This window comes from Anopheles moucheti, chromosome 2 (genome assembly GCF_943734755.1).
Source record: "Anopheles moucheti chromosome 2, idAnoMoucSN_F20_07, whole genome shotgun sequence".
Classification (NCBI taxonomy): Eukaryota; Metazoa; Arthropoda; class Insecta; order Diptera; family Culicidae; genus Anopheles; species Anopheles moucheti.
The window spans coordinates 50631884-50648120 of record NC_069140.1 but is presented as its reverse complement, the minus strand read 5'-3'; the positions used below and the strand labels follow the sequence as shown (position 1 = coordinate 50648120).

Below are 16237 nucleotides of genomic sequence, written 5' to 3'. Positions count from 1 at the left end.
TATTGTGGAGAGCAATCAAAGCATATTTCCAGTGACACCCATAAAATGGTCGTCCTAACAACGGACGATATGGTCGTCCGGACGCAACAACAGCAGCAACCGTCTCCGAACCGACATTTAGGCGGTGGCCAGAGTGAGTTTCCTGTGTTTATCCCCCCGAGAAAACGACAAACGGGGAAGAAATCCAACCTTGGCAATCATATTGACCACATCGTTAACATACAGGTAAACTCTTCCCCTAAATATCGTCAGTCGTTTATGCCGCCACGAAATCTTGAGCGTTCTTCGTTGGGTGGGTCATCTTATTGCTTTTGTTGTTGCATTGAATATCCTTTCTTCGCGTTAGTATTGTAGTATTGGTACAATTGTTTTGACGTGCAGGATATTGTATGTGTTTGTATTATGCGTGTAGAACTTGGGTGTTTGTTTTGATTGGGGACCGGTAAAATCACCATACTTTTAAATCTAGTTTGTAACACAAATACTATCTACAAAAGTTCTTTAATCCTTAACCCATTTCCTACAGGGAACGCGCAAAGAATGGGATTTGACGCCGGAACGTGAAGACTGCCGAAGAAATAAGCGATGGAATAGTGAGGAAATCATCGAGATAAACAATAAAGGACCGACATCGAACGGCACCAACGAGGATGAAGATGATTTGAACGAGTTGCAACACTTTCATCCGCTCAAGGATAGCTCCACTGTTACGCCTAGCAGCATCTCCGAAAGCAGTCTCGACCGGAAGTCCAGCAAATCGGCCGAACTGCTCACCGGTGGCAGTGGGTCGAAGCGTTCGAAAAAGCGTGTTAACATTCGGACAGATTTGGACGAAATCGGTCGACGTCGTTCACCGTCTGCCATTTGCAATTACGAGGATCTGGAATCAGGCGAAACGAGCGTCCTTAATGCGGACCTGGACCAGCACAGTCTGGAGCGCTACAATACGAACCGTTCGTATGCATCGTCCACCGACAACTATCTTACAATGACGGGTACGATAAAGCGCGGACGCAAGAAGGGACAATCGATCGACGTTCAGCTTAACATTTCCCGCGAAGAGCTGGAACAGATCAGCAAGCAGGCGCTTGCCGTACATGGAGAGGCTAATCGAAACGAACGGAGCTGCTGTACACTTCGGACCGGGGTGCATATTCTACTGCTTTCACTCATATGTCTACCGTTCGTAACGTTTACGACCGGCATCTATTCATTTTACATGGGCACCGTGACCTGGTATAACATGTTTACGTACTTTAACGAGGAGCGATCATACTGCCATAAGTTGTTAATGTCCCCGCTTCTCATTCTGGCCTACCCGCTCGGCATTGTGCTGTGTACGGTGGGGCTTGCACTTTACGCTGGCCTCCGACAGATCAGTTTCCATTTTAGAACATGGCTCAACGAAATAGCCGACATCGAGAAGGGTTTTTACGGTTGGCTGTGCTCCGTTTTGCACCTTTCCGACTGCAGTCCGTACGAGGTGGTTATACTGACTGAGATCTGTCCTACAAATACTCAACTGACCGGAAACACGACTGGTGTCGACGGAGTTCCAGTTGGAGTAAGGGTGCATCCTAGCGATGGACGGCTGCAGGGCGAATCGACGCAAATTAATTCTTCCACCGAAGAGCTCTCAGTTTGAGTAAAGCCACAAATATTTAAGTTAAAATATCCTTTGCTCTTCAGTGTTTAAATTACACTAATTCGCTTAGTGTTTACACAACAAAATGGCTGAAAATAATTAATAAGGGGTTAAACAACTAAACACACATCATTAGAAAACGCTTTAAGAGTTTGTATCGGCTAGTATTTCAAAAGCGGCATCAATCAGACAAGGTATACTAACTATTTTACTTTTTTCTAGTCATTCCCGCTATGCGTTTTGTACCAGCAGTGTAACGTTGCGACGGACAAAGCAGGAAGAACAATTTCCCTCACCCTTTAGTCAAATTTGGTAGAAAGGTGCGAGGGACCAAACTCTATACTATAAGGGAACAAAAGCAGAAAAAAATCACGTCGAAGCTAAAGAATAAGTTACTTTTTACGACAACTGCCGTATGTGTTCCGCTTCCTATTTAATCTGGTAGCTTTCTTCGGTAGCTATTAAACCATTTTTATATGTGTAATATTTTCTTTTACGTGTTTTTTTTCAATCTCTATGATACTATGAAAGATCTAATTGATTTAAAGAAAAGTGGAACGAAAAAGTAAGGTCATAATCTAGCAACAAAAAATAGCATTTAAAAACAATCTGAAGCGATATTGAGGTACAGAATACGATAGACTGTGTAGCTCACATTTGCAATGAAGGTGCGAAACAAGCTAAAATCAAATCATATTTAAATAATACGACAAGACTTTACATAACTGGCCGAACCGGGTGTTATTGGGCTATATCGTTGCATTGAATTCCGTGCCCTATCTCAAAATGGGCGGCACATTGATCAGAAATGCATTATAATAATGTATACATATACAAAATGGATGAATTAATGAAAAATAAAACTAATCAATTCTTTGTTTTTTTGTTTCTCACATTCGCTATCGTAAAGCAGCAGTAAAGAAATATATAATTAAGTCCATCCGCTTGGACTGCTTCATATATTTGCTTGCAAAAATATGCTCGTAGCTTTTAACATATCTTCATCGCTTATACATAAACTACTGTTTCGTTCTTTATATATGAATTATATCTTCATCAAGATATACAGTATCGTTTGCCTGTTTCTATATCCGCACATCGGTGCGTAAATCTCCCCCACTACAGTCATATTATCAAAAAATCTTTAGCTTTGCTGTTCTATCATACCATCGTACATAACTTATCCCGTTCTTTCTCTATCGCACATGCAGTCGATTCCTTTAGTTTGTTCCTCCTTCGTTTTTTTTTTTGATTGGCAATCACAGTAGTAGTAATAGTGTTTAGCAATATATTATATGCACAGTCAGTACGCAGTTACTGCACTGCGCCTAATCATATCCATTTCGTTTCAATACCAAACATATTTGTTCTTTACATACTCCTTTTCATAGTGGTAGTGTGTTAGCTCCAGTTTTACCCCCTGGTTTCATATCCCGGCTTTCGTATGTTACCCCCACTTCGCATCAACGTTAACACCCTTTTGAACATTCTAAAGTCTTAACTCCCAGCTGATCGTACGGATCAGCCCAACAATATACGGCATATACGTGTATTTGTTCGGCTCGGTATATGTGCCATTGTTTGTTTCACGTGAAAGAGATTTACATGCATTGTCCTATCGCACATCGGACTGTGGTCGATCGGGTAAACAGGAGTAGAACAGAATATACGCAGCACTCGCTTGCACATCCGACGCATCAATGCTGGATACGTTGTAATCGTCAAATTTGAACCATCTGTAACGAAAGCGATAAGTATTCGGTATGAATTATGCGCACTGCAAGCACAATTCTGCTTTGATGCTTACTTTTGATGTATATTGTTTAAACAGAATGCCGTATAGTGACCACTCTCCATCGAACCGTAATGGTTTGAAACACCGTACAGATGGTAGCGGAACGTTGTTAGCCGTTTGTTACGGTTCACCTCGGTACGGGCCAGGTAACGTGTCATGTTCAGTTCGCTCAGCGGAAACTTGACGAGCGTTTGCTTCTTCCGGTAGACCGTCGACATCGTGTCCGGATCGGCGTAAAACCGTTTAAAGTGCACCACCAATATGGACGGTAGCCGGGAGATGTCTAACTTTTTGATCGCATCCTGATTGCTTTTGCACTTTGGACAGTGCCATCCGCGGACCTCCTCTCCGTTAAAGTACATATCGAGACAGTTCTGGAACGGATAAGCAAATCGGTTATTAGCACAATTAAAGAAAAACAGATGAATTATACAACCGTACCTCCAAGTAACAGATGTTCGAATCTTGGGGCAGCTCCAGGCTGAGATTCGAAAAGGATTCGTAGGTGGCACTTTCCTTGTGGCACCGGGTGCATTTGACCGTACTTTTGATTTGCCCATAGAACAGCTCCGATATGTAGCTGCCCTTGCCCTTGAAATGCTCTATCCATGCCTTCTCTGACGGTGGCATCTGATCGAGGCTGGTTGATATCTAGAAGAAGCGATTTAATTCGTACAAAAATCGGAGCCAGCTAATGCGTTCCGCTGTTTGCCACTGAAATGTGAAAGTATTTATTTTACCTGCATCTGTTTTGTCTGCAGATCGGAGTGTAACCAATCCATAAGTATCGTGAGGAACTCGTGTGAATCCTGCTGCTCAATGCCACCAAACTGTCGCTCGTACTGCCCGACGACGTACTGAAAATATGGAGAGAAAAAACGTGTCCAGATGTTATTATTACTCCAACCTTAAGCTTAGCCATTTTATAGTAATGGTCTTATGACGCTGAGATTATTTACCACCGGTAGCTTTATGATTTAAAAGGCGCCACATTCACACTCAGTACACCAAACGAGATTAAACTACTTTCTTTATGACGACGTGTCATTCGACGGATAATCTCACGATTAATTTACAAACAAACAAACACAAATCCTTTAACCCTATCGAACGTTACGTTTTGTCGTGTTGCACTCCTTGCTTGGCATTTCAAAGGTAAAGCAACAAAGGATGGAGTAATTTAAATAACAATCGACAGAGAAGTTGTAATACATATAGCTCGTTTAGTCATGTAACGATTTCCTCATGATTTCAAGGATGTTCCTTCATACTCTCCATACATAATTCATTCAATTCAAATCCCTCTCCATTACCCGTACACAACCCGGCGTGTGTGTTCGTAACCAGTGAGTAAGCTAATTACTCCGTACCTTACGGCTTTGGGTTCTTCAAGTTCACTGCCGGCACAGCCGGTACAGCGCGCCAACGAGGACCAAAACGGTTACAATTTGCATCATAAATTAAGCGAAACACGAACCATCGCACCTGTCGGCTTAGGCTTGCACCGTCGGATAATGGTAACTTACCCGCAAATTTTTGCTCGCAATGCACTTGTACTGTCCCGTCCAGAGCGCCTTGATGACGGCCGCTACCTCTTCGCCGATTTTGCCCTGCGTTTTATTGTTCCTGTTGCAATGGAGAAGAGCACGATAAGCGAAGATAGAATGTAAAAAAAGAACACATATACATAACCGACGATGGTTACGGCACACGGCAGCAGCAGTGACGGTGGTCACCAAATCCTTTCGCATGCATACTCACCGATTGAGGTGCATCTTGAACGATGGATCGTGGAAGAATTCATTTAAAAAGTATGTATTGCTGAGGCACTGCAGTATGCTGTTCATGTAGCAGGTATTACCTAGATTCTTTAACCCGGTTAGGCCACGTCCCTGTTGGGAAGAGAAAAACCGAACAGTCCAGATGGAGTGAGTGTAGGATAATAGTAAAACAAGCTATACTTTTGCATGCACGCCATTTTGTCATCTTTATTTTGATTCCATTTTTAGTACTTAGAAAGTGCTTTTTTCGTTGCATATTACACCGAGGGGCGGATGGGTGACGGGGGTTTGGCAGTGTGGACAAATACACAATAGCGACACAAATATGCAAATGCGGCACACATCCTCGCCGTCCAACAAACATCTACTTGACACTAAGAAGCGGTCAAGAAGCAATTTCTGGCCCAAGACGGCACGCAGAAAGACAAGAAAACCCAACTCGACCAGAACTCGTGTAATCCGCTCAGCTGTATGCTCTGCTTTCACACTGGACGGCCCACTCGCGATGGGTTTTGCGCGTGGGTAATTAAATTAAACTATTAAATAAAAAAAAAATCCTTACTCAAAACAGAACATTTGCCACGTTCGGTAGCAAAGCGTGTAAGGGAATGGATTGGCCAACGTCTGTTGAGTAATAATCGATCGGTTTCTTACTATTTTTTTTTAAACATCACATCACATATGATTTTTAAGAAAACATCAACAATGACCAATGTGTTTTCTTAGCTTTTAAAGCAATTTTTAGCTTATTCCTTTCTTTGTATCACAATAATACAATAATATAACGATAGTAATTTAAACTCCAAGAGTGAAATGTGGCTAATGTACGATTATTAAAACATTAAATGCAATAAACGGCCAAGAACTAGCTAAAGCCGTTAATGCAAAGTGTAATAAACAAAACGTTGAGAAAGAATCAATTACTACCATTAACTGGCTCATACCACTTCCCGGAGTTCCTAGCCCAGGGAGTCCATTATACAGCAAATCGCACTCTTATATTTGCCAGACTCCACAGCACCAAACGGTGGATAGTGCGCGACCGTAGTGGCCATTTTCCCTTTTCTTATGGTAATTCCATCCGCCAACCTTTGTTGTACTCCCATTTCGGCGGAAAAAATAGAACTCCCTTACGTCGGTTTGTGCCCTTATCGAATAACATACATCTGCTCCGAAACGCGTGCTATGGTATAGTAAAGAAATGGGTAGAATACCCCTCCCGGTCACTAGAGAACTGGTCGGAAAAGCTTTGATTTCTCGTGAAAACCCATACCACACGGTAGGTTCAACTCATTTGCCACCGATTCGCTTGTTGTTGCGGTCATCCATCTTCAGTTTTTTTTTTGTTGTTGCATTCCGTGGAAAGTGAATTGTGTGAAGAGAGTGCCCAAACCAAAAATATCACCATCCCAATGTATCCCTTTTGTGGCACACAAATGGCGATCCAATGGGGACGGACCTCGCAGTTTTGTGTGTTGCCGCCAACAAAGTAAGGCACACATCCATCGGTTTATGTACATTTTCTACCCTCTATAAAGGCGTCCGTCCGCCCGTCCGCGGGTCTCCAAGATCCATTTCGTGCAAAAACAATTTTATTAAAAATAGCTCAAGTTGAATAATTAAATCGTTCGTCTTTTCGCCACAGGGAACGTTTGCGGAAAGTTTAAGAGGCGTACACGTAGGAGGCTATAAGGAAGTCGACCGATTGTACTACGTCATACGGAGGAGTAAAACTTGAATAGTTTGGTGTTGTGTCGAACGGCGTCAATCGTCTAATCCGGGTTGCGAATGAAAATGACAGTGGCAACCCACACCAGGCCGTTACAAAATGGTCGACTTTCTCTCTCTCTCTCACAGCAGGTTCAGCTTTCAAAGCTCACTGCCAGACATGCAGACGTTTGTTTGCAATAATGGATAACCCAACACGATGTGACCGTACTCCCAGCTGTAGGTAGAAACACAGATGCAAAATCGCACCCAGGCTTAAATAGCAACGACGAGGAAGCGTGCCGACAGCCTGCTGACAGATGTTCATTTTCCGGTCGTATAGTTTTCCTTCCTTCTGTTCAGCCGCTGTACTGCCGTATTCAAATTGTTCTATTATTAGTGTAGTTATTTTATATATTGCGAGCACTCTTTGCTGAAGGATTGAAACGATTATGTCCTTACGAAGGAACACGTTTCTTCATTCAACTCTAGCAGCATGAAATGTCCACGCAAACATGACATCAAAGGACGTTTAAAATTATTAATTCCCAGCAGCCACGGCATAAGCTCACGCTCACTGACTATGTTAATTAATGATATACTCATATCTGCATACCTTGTTGGATTCTTTCCATGAAAGAAACACTTTGCTGCCATCTCTTTCCCGTTCAAACTGGTCCTTGATTCCCGGTGCCCTCTTCACCCCACCGCCAGCAGAATACAATTCAGTGGCCATTTAGCGCCAAAAATGTGGCAAGTTTGAGCTTGGTCGGTCGCAGTTGTGCGGAAAGTTCGGTGGAGAAAACCGAACAGCGAGACATGATACAAAAAAAACAATGAAGCGTAATTTACTCTTCACGGGCTGATGTCACGCTAGGGCCAAGTTCTAATGTTACCGGGGACTTTACCGCCGGGTGCAACACACCGGAGGGTTGCGAAAGATGATAGGGTGTGATAAATTTTACCACTCTGTTTAATTTCGAAGCGATAAACACGAATAAGAGATGGCGGGACTAGCCACGGGTAAGTCTCAACGGTACCCGCACTGCAACGCTTGGAAGCTTTAAGCGGACAACACAAAGAGTAACAAAGGGAAATTGGTGGAACAAAAAAATGTTTGTTCAGTTTCTTTATAAATGTACGAAAGTTTACAACTAGCATGGTTCAACCGTATCCCATTACTTTCCCCGGCGTTCACATACCTTTTTGTACGGGATAAGCTGATGATAGTGTGGAAGCTTTATTTTATAACCTGCGACAACGACCATCTTGCTGATTGGTTGCGTATCTGCAGCCGGGAACTTTCCGTTTAAAAAAAGGTGTTGGTGTTGAAAGCTCACGAAACACTTTTATCCCTGTATGTTGTTGTACGTTTCTAGCGCATGACACACTTTAAGCTAACTTTGGACCTTGCGGTCTTCTCGTAGTGAAGCGAGGTTTCACGATTCTTTTCCACTGGATGTTCCACCTTTTGGCTGTGGTTGTCTTAATCTAACCAACAACTGTTACTAATCCTCTTTGTTTTCAAATTCCGGCCAGTGCTAGCAGTGAATTTCGATGATTGAAGTGCTGTTTTGGCACTTTTGGAGGTATGCGTGACGAGCTAGTCCGATTGCTTCCCATCCGACTGTAGAGGCCGTGTTCCCTGCTGGCGATCGTTGGTCCGTCGTTAATCCCAAAGACCTATCCAATGCCGATGTCGCTAAGGTTAAGGTTGATGCGTTCGGGTAACGCGATAAACTCAAATAACAATCCACACCCGCACCAGTTCTCATTGCAGTCAGGTTTACACGATTACCGGAAAAATACAGGGGACCGCTTATGTCGGCAGTTTAGTCAATCAGCTCCACCGGTACCACCACCAACACACATAAAGGCACAAACTTTTAAATGGTTTTTAATGTTTAATTATCACTGTCGCTGGCTGGTAAAAGCTTTCACCAAGAGATGTTTAGTGGCCACAGCACTTCCAATGCCAATTAAGCAACGTCAGTAAGTAACAACGACAACGTTTTGTAGTTTTTGATTTCATTTATGTTCGCACATACGCAACATACCCACACACACACACGGTTCGTGTATTGATTTGGTCTATTTGAAAGCAAATAAAACAATCCCGTAACCACACACTTGCGCAACAAACAAAGGCGCTAATGAAGGGAAGGCATAAAGCTTCAGTGGGAAGGGTTCCGTTTGCCGCGCGAAAGAATTTGATTTCTTGCTTTTCTTCCAGCCGACCGTTACTCGTCCAACCGTTCTCACCAACCACACACAAACCGACCGAAATTGCTAGTGGCCATAATAATACAAACACAAACGTACACACGAATAGAAAAAGTGTCGAACAAATAGTAAAATGTTCCAAAAAAAAAACGACCTTTTCGCTGTGTCTCAGTTGGTTTGGTAGTAAGCAGCGCCAGGACCACGTTTCACCACCGGCAACTTGAACGAACTGTCGAGCGCCACGAGCGCCGACAAACATCCACCATGTTCCGGTATGCCGAACTGGTTCGGTAGAACGTGCTGTTCGCGTAGTGTTCGCCGAAAGGACTCCCGATACGAGTTGTGGTGAGAGTGGAGAATATTTCCGGCCACTCTCTTGCGTTGCGAGGTTTTGGAAAAACAAAATCCGACGGACCCCGCACTAGACTCCGCTAATTGACAAGAATCAGCACCGTACACGAACGTTGCAGACACATGGCACAACAAAAGTCATTGCCATGGTTCTGCAGCAATACACCGTCAACACTGTCTGGCTGGCACGGGAACGATGAGCAAAGGATAGCAAACAAAACGAAAGCGAGGGACAAAATGCATGTCCATGCCCATGCCCAGGGTTGTGGAATTTTTGCCCATTGACGTACGGCGGTGCAACGTGTTCTGGGCGACCTCAATCATTTCTGGGGATACGGCCGTCGTTGAGGAGGGGTGTACAAACAGTACAAAGCACTGCTTAGAGCTTTCGTATCAATGGTAGCCGGTTGCCGGTCGTGTTGGGTACACGTGGGTAGCGTAAAAAGCGTGTGTGGCTAATTCCCACCTATATACCAACCCCCTCCTTCCATGATCATGATTTCTGACGGCTCGTGGACCGGTTGCAACAGATTTGATTTGTAAGCGCCGGTTTACGCGTGGCACCACAGGAAAGAAAATTCCATGGAAAAGGGGGACGTGGAAAAAAATGTACAAGATTCGAGAAAGGGCAACACGTTAAAATATTGTTTTCTTCTTTCTGGCTAATACGTGAGCATGAAACAATATTATTTTTCGCTTTTTCGTTTAACTCGCTGCAGAAACTATAATTCAATAATATTTCAAATAGAGAGCATGATTCATTACCATGCGTCAACTACCGGGCGTCTCCATTGGCAGCAACCAAACGGGAAGGTTTTTCCTTCCATATTAGATCGTAAATATTACTGATGATACTGGTAGTACTATAAACGCATCCCTGCCAAACGCTATAAACGAAGGGATTCAAATGGAACCGGCACACCAAACACGCAAATTTGATTTCCACCGAAAAGGATGTTATTTGACATCTGTTTTTTTGGGTGGAGGGAACCGTTTCCGGATCGGAACACACACCCACAAGGTATATGAGGAAGTGAGATAGCATACGAGATAGGTGGTGCACTCCAAACCCAGGAATGCCACTGTCAAGGACACTAGACACACGATTCAGGGGGATGCTGCCGCTGTATAGTGTGTTCGGTGTCGCATCGGCTTACCGGCATTAGCAATTGCATGACAATTTGCTCGTCTACATCTGCAATGCATCAGCACAGACCACACCATCGTTACCATCGTGTTCGGTTAGCAGTACTATTGCGACCGGCGACTGGGGCTCACCATTACCGTTGGTACCGTTTTGCAACCCCATGGATATTGAAATGTTCGGTTTGTACATTATTTTCGGCGTATCACAATGATGTTCCTATCATTACCATGCTTTGTGCTGCTGTGTTGAGGCGTTCAATGTGGTCGCTTTTATGCTGCTATTACTAGCCACAAACGGTGGTATTGGTGGAACAAAATCGTTGAAGAGCAACTGCTGCAGGGATGAGTCAAGTACGCTCTTGGCAAAAGTTGTTATTGAATTCGCGTATCGGAAAAAGTTGGACGGCGCCGCTTTGACATAATAGGCGCAATGGAGATAAGGGGAAACAGCAAGCACATTGTTATTATTAGATTTCGTTGGCCTGAGATACGGAAACAAGGATACTCGAGATATAAACTGGAGAGGTAGATGAAACGCGATGTTGTTTACCTTTTTCCTCAGTAACTACTTAAGGTTCGTATCAGTGGTTCTTTTAAATATAGAATTCTTGTTTAATTTTAAATTTAAGCTTTTCGCACAAATTTTGCAGTAGTGAAGTAGCTTCTATCAATAGATTTGTTTTTCGTTTTAGAACCTTCAAGTATTGCTCTTGTTGTTCAGAGAATAAAGCACACAAAATGGCATGAATTATGTTTGTAAAACTTCCCCTCATGGTTGGTATGGTAAAAAACAATGAAAAAAAACATGAATAAAGGACAAAATGCATATAAATTAGCAAATTGAATTAAAATAAATAAATAACCATACCGCAGAACCACGCATAAAGATATATGCCTATGAAAATAGCAAAAGGGTGGCAAAAGAATGCAAATCATTAATATGTAAATAAGTGCACCATCCATGATTAAACAAATTTTAAAAACACTACAATAACCCATCAATATTGCGCAGAAGATGACTAGTACAAACACTTAGCGCCACAACGAATTATAACCCGAAAGTTTCAACAGTGACCACAAAAATGTACCACGTTGCGTACACATAGCAATGCATGCAACGTTACACGTCACATAATAATCTCCCCCAGGTCACGTTCTCCACAACGATACAACGATCAGCGCAACGATGTCGATGGCGATAGGTAGAAATCGTACAAAAGCATACCCATACCCAGGCGTCTACTCACCACACTTCCGTAGACCGGTGCAAAGTCGCGCTGCACTACGTCCAGATCGCGTATACGCACGTTGTGATTATGGTCCGCCAGCGGTTTAGCGGATCGGTCAAACAGTGGCAACCTCATCACATTGCTGCCGTACGCATTGGGGCCCTGGTCCTCTTCGGAGTAAGCCCGCTTTACTGTCTCCGGCACGTTCTCCTTAAGGTGCCGCTTTTGCTCACGGGCTAGCGCAAGCTTTTCCTCACGCTCGCGCGCCAATCGCTGACATTTCTCTTCCAGCTCCCGTTGTTCCCGTTCCTTATCGCGTAGTCTAAGGAAAAGAAACGAATTATGATCAGAAAATTGAGGTTAGCATCGAGTGGAAACACGAAGAATACAAAAATACGTATAAGAAAGCAGCTGAATTGCGTCAACGCACCTACGCTCGTATGCTTCCCGTTCTAGCTGCTCCGCTTGTTCGGTAGAAATTTGTTCTCCACGTTCCTGTTGTTCCTTTTCCATTTCCTTGTAGTTTTCCTCCTCTTCTAAAATGCGTGCTTTTTCAGCTTCCTAAAACGAGGGATTCATTTATTACACCTGTGTCAAAGTTGGGCAACATCGAAAACCCTACATAATCGCGCTGGCGATCCTTCAGCTGCATCACTTCGAACAGCAGTGATTCTTGCGTTTCGTCCGCGCCGTTCTCAAGCGGTTGTTGCTTTTCGAGGTTCTTTAGTTCCGTTTCGGTGTTTATAATTTCAAGCGCATTTTGTTTCGATTTATCCAGTATCTGCTCATGTTCGACTAGAATGTCCTCCAGAGGTTTCTTCCGCGCCTCGTATAAGCTGACTGCTGCCACCTTGCTGTTTCGATCGATGGTCGGTTTAAATCCGGGCTTTGTAAAACTTTCTTCCTTCATTGGAATGTCACTAATGTTCGGATACTCGATATCGTCTGTAAAAGGTGAAGAGCATCAAGAAAGAGGATGGAGACTGTTATGCTGACACACGAAAAATCATAAAGAAAATACCTATATTTTCGCCTATACCATCTGCAACCATCGGTGGCCGGTAGGAAGGATTCAAACAGCTCGCAGGATAGTGCAAAACGAAGCTTTCATAGCCACCATCCAGTCGAATAATTTTCGTATCTTCAATGTCCTGATCGTACTGTTTGGGGTTAAATAACAAAAATGTGTTCAGGTAATATTGGGACACTTATCGTACATCCTTCAGATACTTACGTGGCATAGGATATAGTTCAAAATGTAAATCGGCGTGTCCTTAACGGGCGCACCGGCCGTGTTCCAATCCATCAGTATCACCTGATCCTTAACCATCCTGTTTGACCAGAGCGTGCGAGATTCAGGCGGTAGTGCATGGTTAATCTTTCCGGCCGTCATACCCGCCACCAATAAATGTTCCGGAACATTAACCAGAAACGAATACCGCAAATGGGACGCATCAAAATCCTTCACAGGACGGCAGTCCATTATCAACATACTAATTCGACAGTCGTTAATCATTCCGTGCAGTTCCATCGCAGTGACGGTTTGTTTGTGCCCCGAGGCAGGTAATATCTTGACCACATCCTTTCCTCCCAGTGATCCATTGTTGCTTTCCCGCTCCACATCAACAGCTTTTGGAAGGGTTGTGAATCCTTTTTGACGGGCTCGCTCCTTAAATCGGTTCTCTAAGCTTTCCTTTAATTTCTGCAGCTTTTCGAAAATCCTATTGAACTCGGTCTGTGTACCGAGCAACTTTGTGACCGTTTCTTTTTTTCGCGCGTAATCCTTATTCTTCCGTATGACCTGCACCAGATTCATCAGCTTCATGTATCCAATGTACGCCATTTCCTCATCCCGGTTGATGTAGTATCGTTCGCTCTGCTCGATCAGCTTCCGTGCCGATTTGCATATGACGTCTAGTTCGCGATCCTTAATGCCGGGGGGAAGCTTCATGTACAGCTTCTCCAAGTCTTCGAAATGCTCTGCCATGTACAGCTGCTTCGGATAGCTCATGATTGTTTTCGATTAAGCATAATATGCTAAAACAAACTGAATCATGGAACGGATCTGCAATCGTCCGCACCCTGCGAAAACGGGGACTCAGGCTTAATTGTAATTGTCTCGTCGGATAGATGATGAAGGTGTGAACCGAACTGTCGATTGGCTAGCGATTTTTTTCACGAATTTCACACAAATTGGACAATTCAAACACTGTTTTTATTTGGAATCACGCATAAATTTTGTACGAATAGCTTTGTCAAAATAGCTGAACTACTGTCAAAATGCCGATGACAATAGAGCGTTTTCTACTCGTTTTGTATCGAATGTGAAACGGACAAAAAAGGCACTAGAAACATAACAAATGTTGTAAAAAAAATGCCAAAAAAAAAGGAAATTGATTTCCATAAATTTTACAATGCTAGCCGTACAGAAAGTAAAGATTAAAACGATTTCATGTACGACTAAACAACTCACCACTCAACCCTGCAAAGAATGGCTTGACGCTGGCCAGTGCTGTCATGACGTCGTGAGCCGTCATCAACGTGAAGTTATTTACTGTTTACCAAAATAATTTTTCGTCTCCGCAGTAGCGATGAGTAACGAAATAAGTTGTTAAATCGCTGCGCGCAAGTTTGAAATCTGCTAAACGCGTGCTTAGAGAGATACAATTCGGGACAGATCACCACATTCGAATACAATGAAGTACGCTACGTCACCTACACCATCTCGCAGCAACAGCTCGTTGCTGGGGATGTCTTCCAGAACTACATCACCATTACCTGCACCGGCTAACTATAGAGATTGCATGAGTGCCACCACGAAAAGTTACAAATATTTGCGGCGCTTCGTCAAATTTGATCAAATGGACTTTGAATATGCAATGTGGCAGATGGTATACCTGTTCATAGCACCGAAGAAAGTGTATCGTAACTTCAACTATCGCAAACGTAAGCTGCAATAACAATACCGCTTCTTAAAACATTCTAACACAATACCGCCCTATTGCAGAAACCAAATCACAATTCGCTCGGGATGATCCAGCATTTCTGGTGTTGCTTGTAGGATGTCTTTGTGGTAGGTTAACCGTAGTGTATTCATTATACACCATTTACAATTCCCTTTCTTTGTAGTTACATCAATTGGCTTTGCGTGGGTTTTAAGCTTAGGATTCGCTCAAACCATCCTGTTCACGCTGTATGTCGTGTTTGTCGACTGCATATTCTGTGGTATGATCGTAGCCACCTTACTGTGGCTGATTACGAATCGATACTTTCGCGATCGGAATACCGATTTCGATATGGAGTGGGGTTACGCGTTCGACGTGCACCTGAATGCATTTTTCCCACCACTGATACTGCTTCATTTCATACAGCTGTTTTTCTACCATCCGTTGATCAGTAGGGATTGGTTTATTTCAACCTTTATCGGCAATACAATCTGGCTATTGGCGCTAGGATACTACATCTATATAACTTTTCTGGGTTATAATGGTAGGTTGAAAATGTTGTCTGTAAGCGATTGTACTAGTATAAACGATGTTGTTCGGTTTTCTGTTTGCAGTTGTTCCATCCCTGAAAAATACGCGAATAATTCTCGTAACACTGCCGCTGCTGTGTTTGTTCTACGTAATGACACTAATTATAGGATGGAACTTGAGTGTTTCGCTGATGTACTATTATCACTATCGGGTGTTATAAACAATAAAGTATACCTTTTCAGGACGTTGAGTGATGTTATACTGTTTGAAGCTATTTGATACTGTATCCAATGAGGCATGAAACGTTCACGAAAGGTATGGAAGTAGTTTGGGAGGGTTGCAGGGCATTGTAAGGGCAAAAACCGTATGGGATTATGCTACAGTTTATATATCGTATTAAATAGCGGTGTGTTTTATGTCTGGAAGATCCTATTTTACAGAAACATGGCCTACGCCAACAGAGACGAGTTGATTTAATCTGTTCAGTTTTAGTATCATTAGCATTACTGCAACGGAAAATCAAATAAACTAGTGGTGTTAGTTGTTGAAATGCGATGTTGTGCAACGAAATGCAAAATAAGTAAATACACGTTTAAATATAACGAAATCAGCTTAAATTGCTGAATTGAAAGTATCACTGTCAAAGCGTAGCACGACATAACGCTTGTTTGGACCTGGGTATCTATATAGCTGTCAAACGGCCAGCTGTCAACCAAAGGACACCAATGCGTGAGTGAATAAGATGGCAAATATGCCCTAATCACTGCGTATACGAAAAGGATAACCATAGCAACGCTCCCCAACGGGACAGACAAAAAAAGGAATTCGCCATTTTAAAAAGTCTATCACTTGCTGCTGCTACTGGTACGATTGCTCCCCGTAGT

The 16237-nt window shown here is 43.1% G+C and overlaps 3 protein-coding genes across 3 annotated transcripts; 2 read left to right on the top strand and 1 right to left on the bottom strand.

Moving 5' to 3' along the window:
- The first annotated feature begins 45 nt into the window (after positions 1-45).
- LOC128298589 (uncharacterized) lies at positions 46-1645 on the top strand. Its single transcript, XM_053034358.1, has 2 exons — positions 46-225; positions 527-1645. Exons 1-2 carry the CDS (start codon positions 46-48, stop codon positions 1643-1645), a joined length of 1299 nt encoding a protein of 432 aa, XP_052890318.1.
- A 932-nt stretch (positions 1646-2577) lies between these two features.
- LOC128309715 (ubiquitin carboxyl-terminal hydrolase 8) lies at positions 2578-14083 on the bottom strand. Its single transcript, XM_053046173.1, has 11 exons — positions 13112-14083; positions 12899-13037; positions 12500-12822; positions 12308-12438; positions 11896-12199; positions 5202-5332; positions 4967-5066; positions 4181-4297; positions 3882-4091; positions 3453-3814; positions 2578-3381 (listed from the first exon to the last, which is right to left on the bottom strand). The coding sequence occupies exons 1-11, from the start codon at positions 13886-13888 to the stop codon at positions 3261-3263; spliced, it is 2715 nt and encodes a 904-aa protein (XP_052902133.1). The 5' UTR covers positions 13889-14083; the 3' UTR covers positions 2578-3260.
- A 339-nt stretch (positions 14084-14422) lies between these two features.
- On the top strand, positions 14423-15597 carry LOC128297556 (protein unc-50 homolog). Its single transcript, XM_053033225.1, has 4 exons — positions 14423-14823; positions 14885-14950; positions 15007-15366; positions 15437-15597. The coding sequence occupies exons 1-4, from the start codon at positions 14574-14576 to the stop codon at positions 15571-15573; spliced, it is 813 nt and encodes a 270-aa protein (XP_052889185.1). The 5' UTR covers positions 14423-14573; the 3' UTR covers positions 15574-15597.
- The last annotated feature ends 640 nt before the right edge of the window (positions 15598-16237 follow it).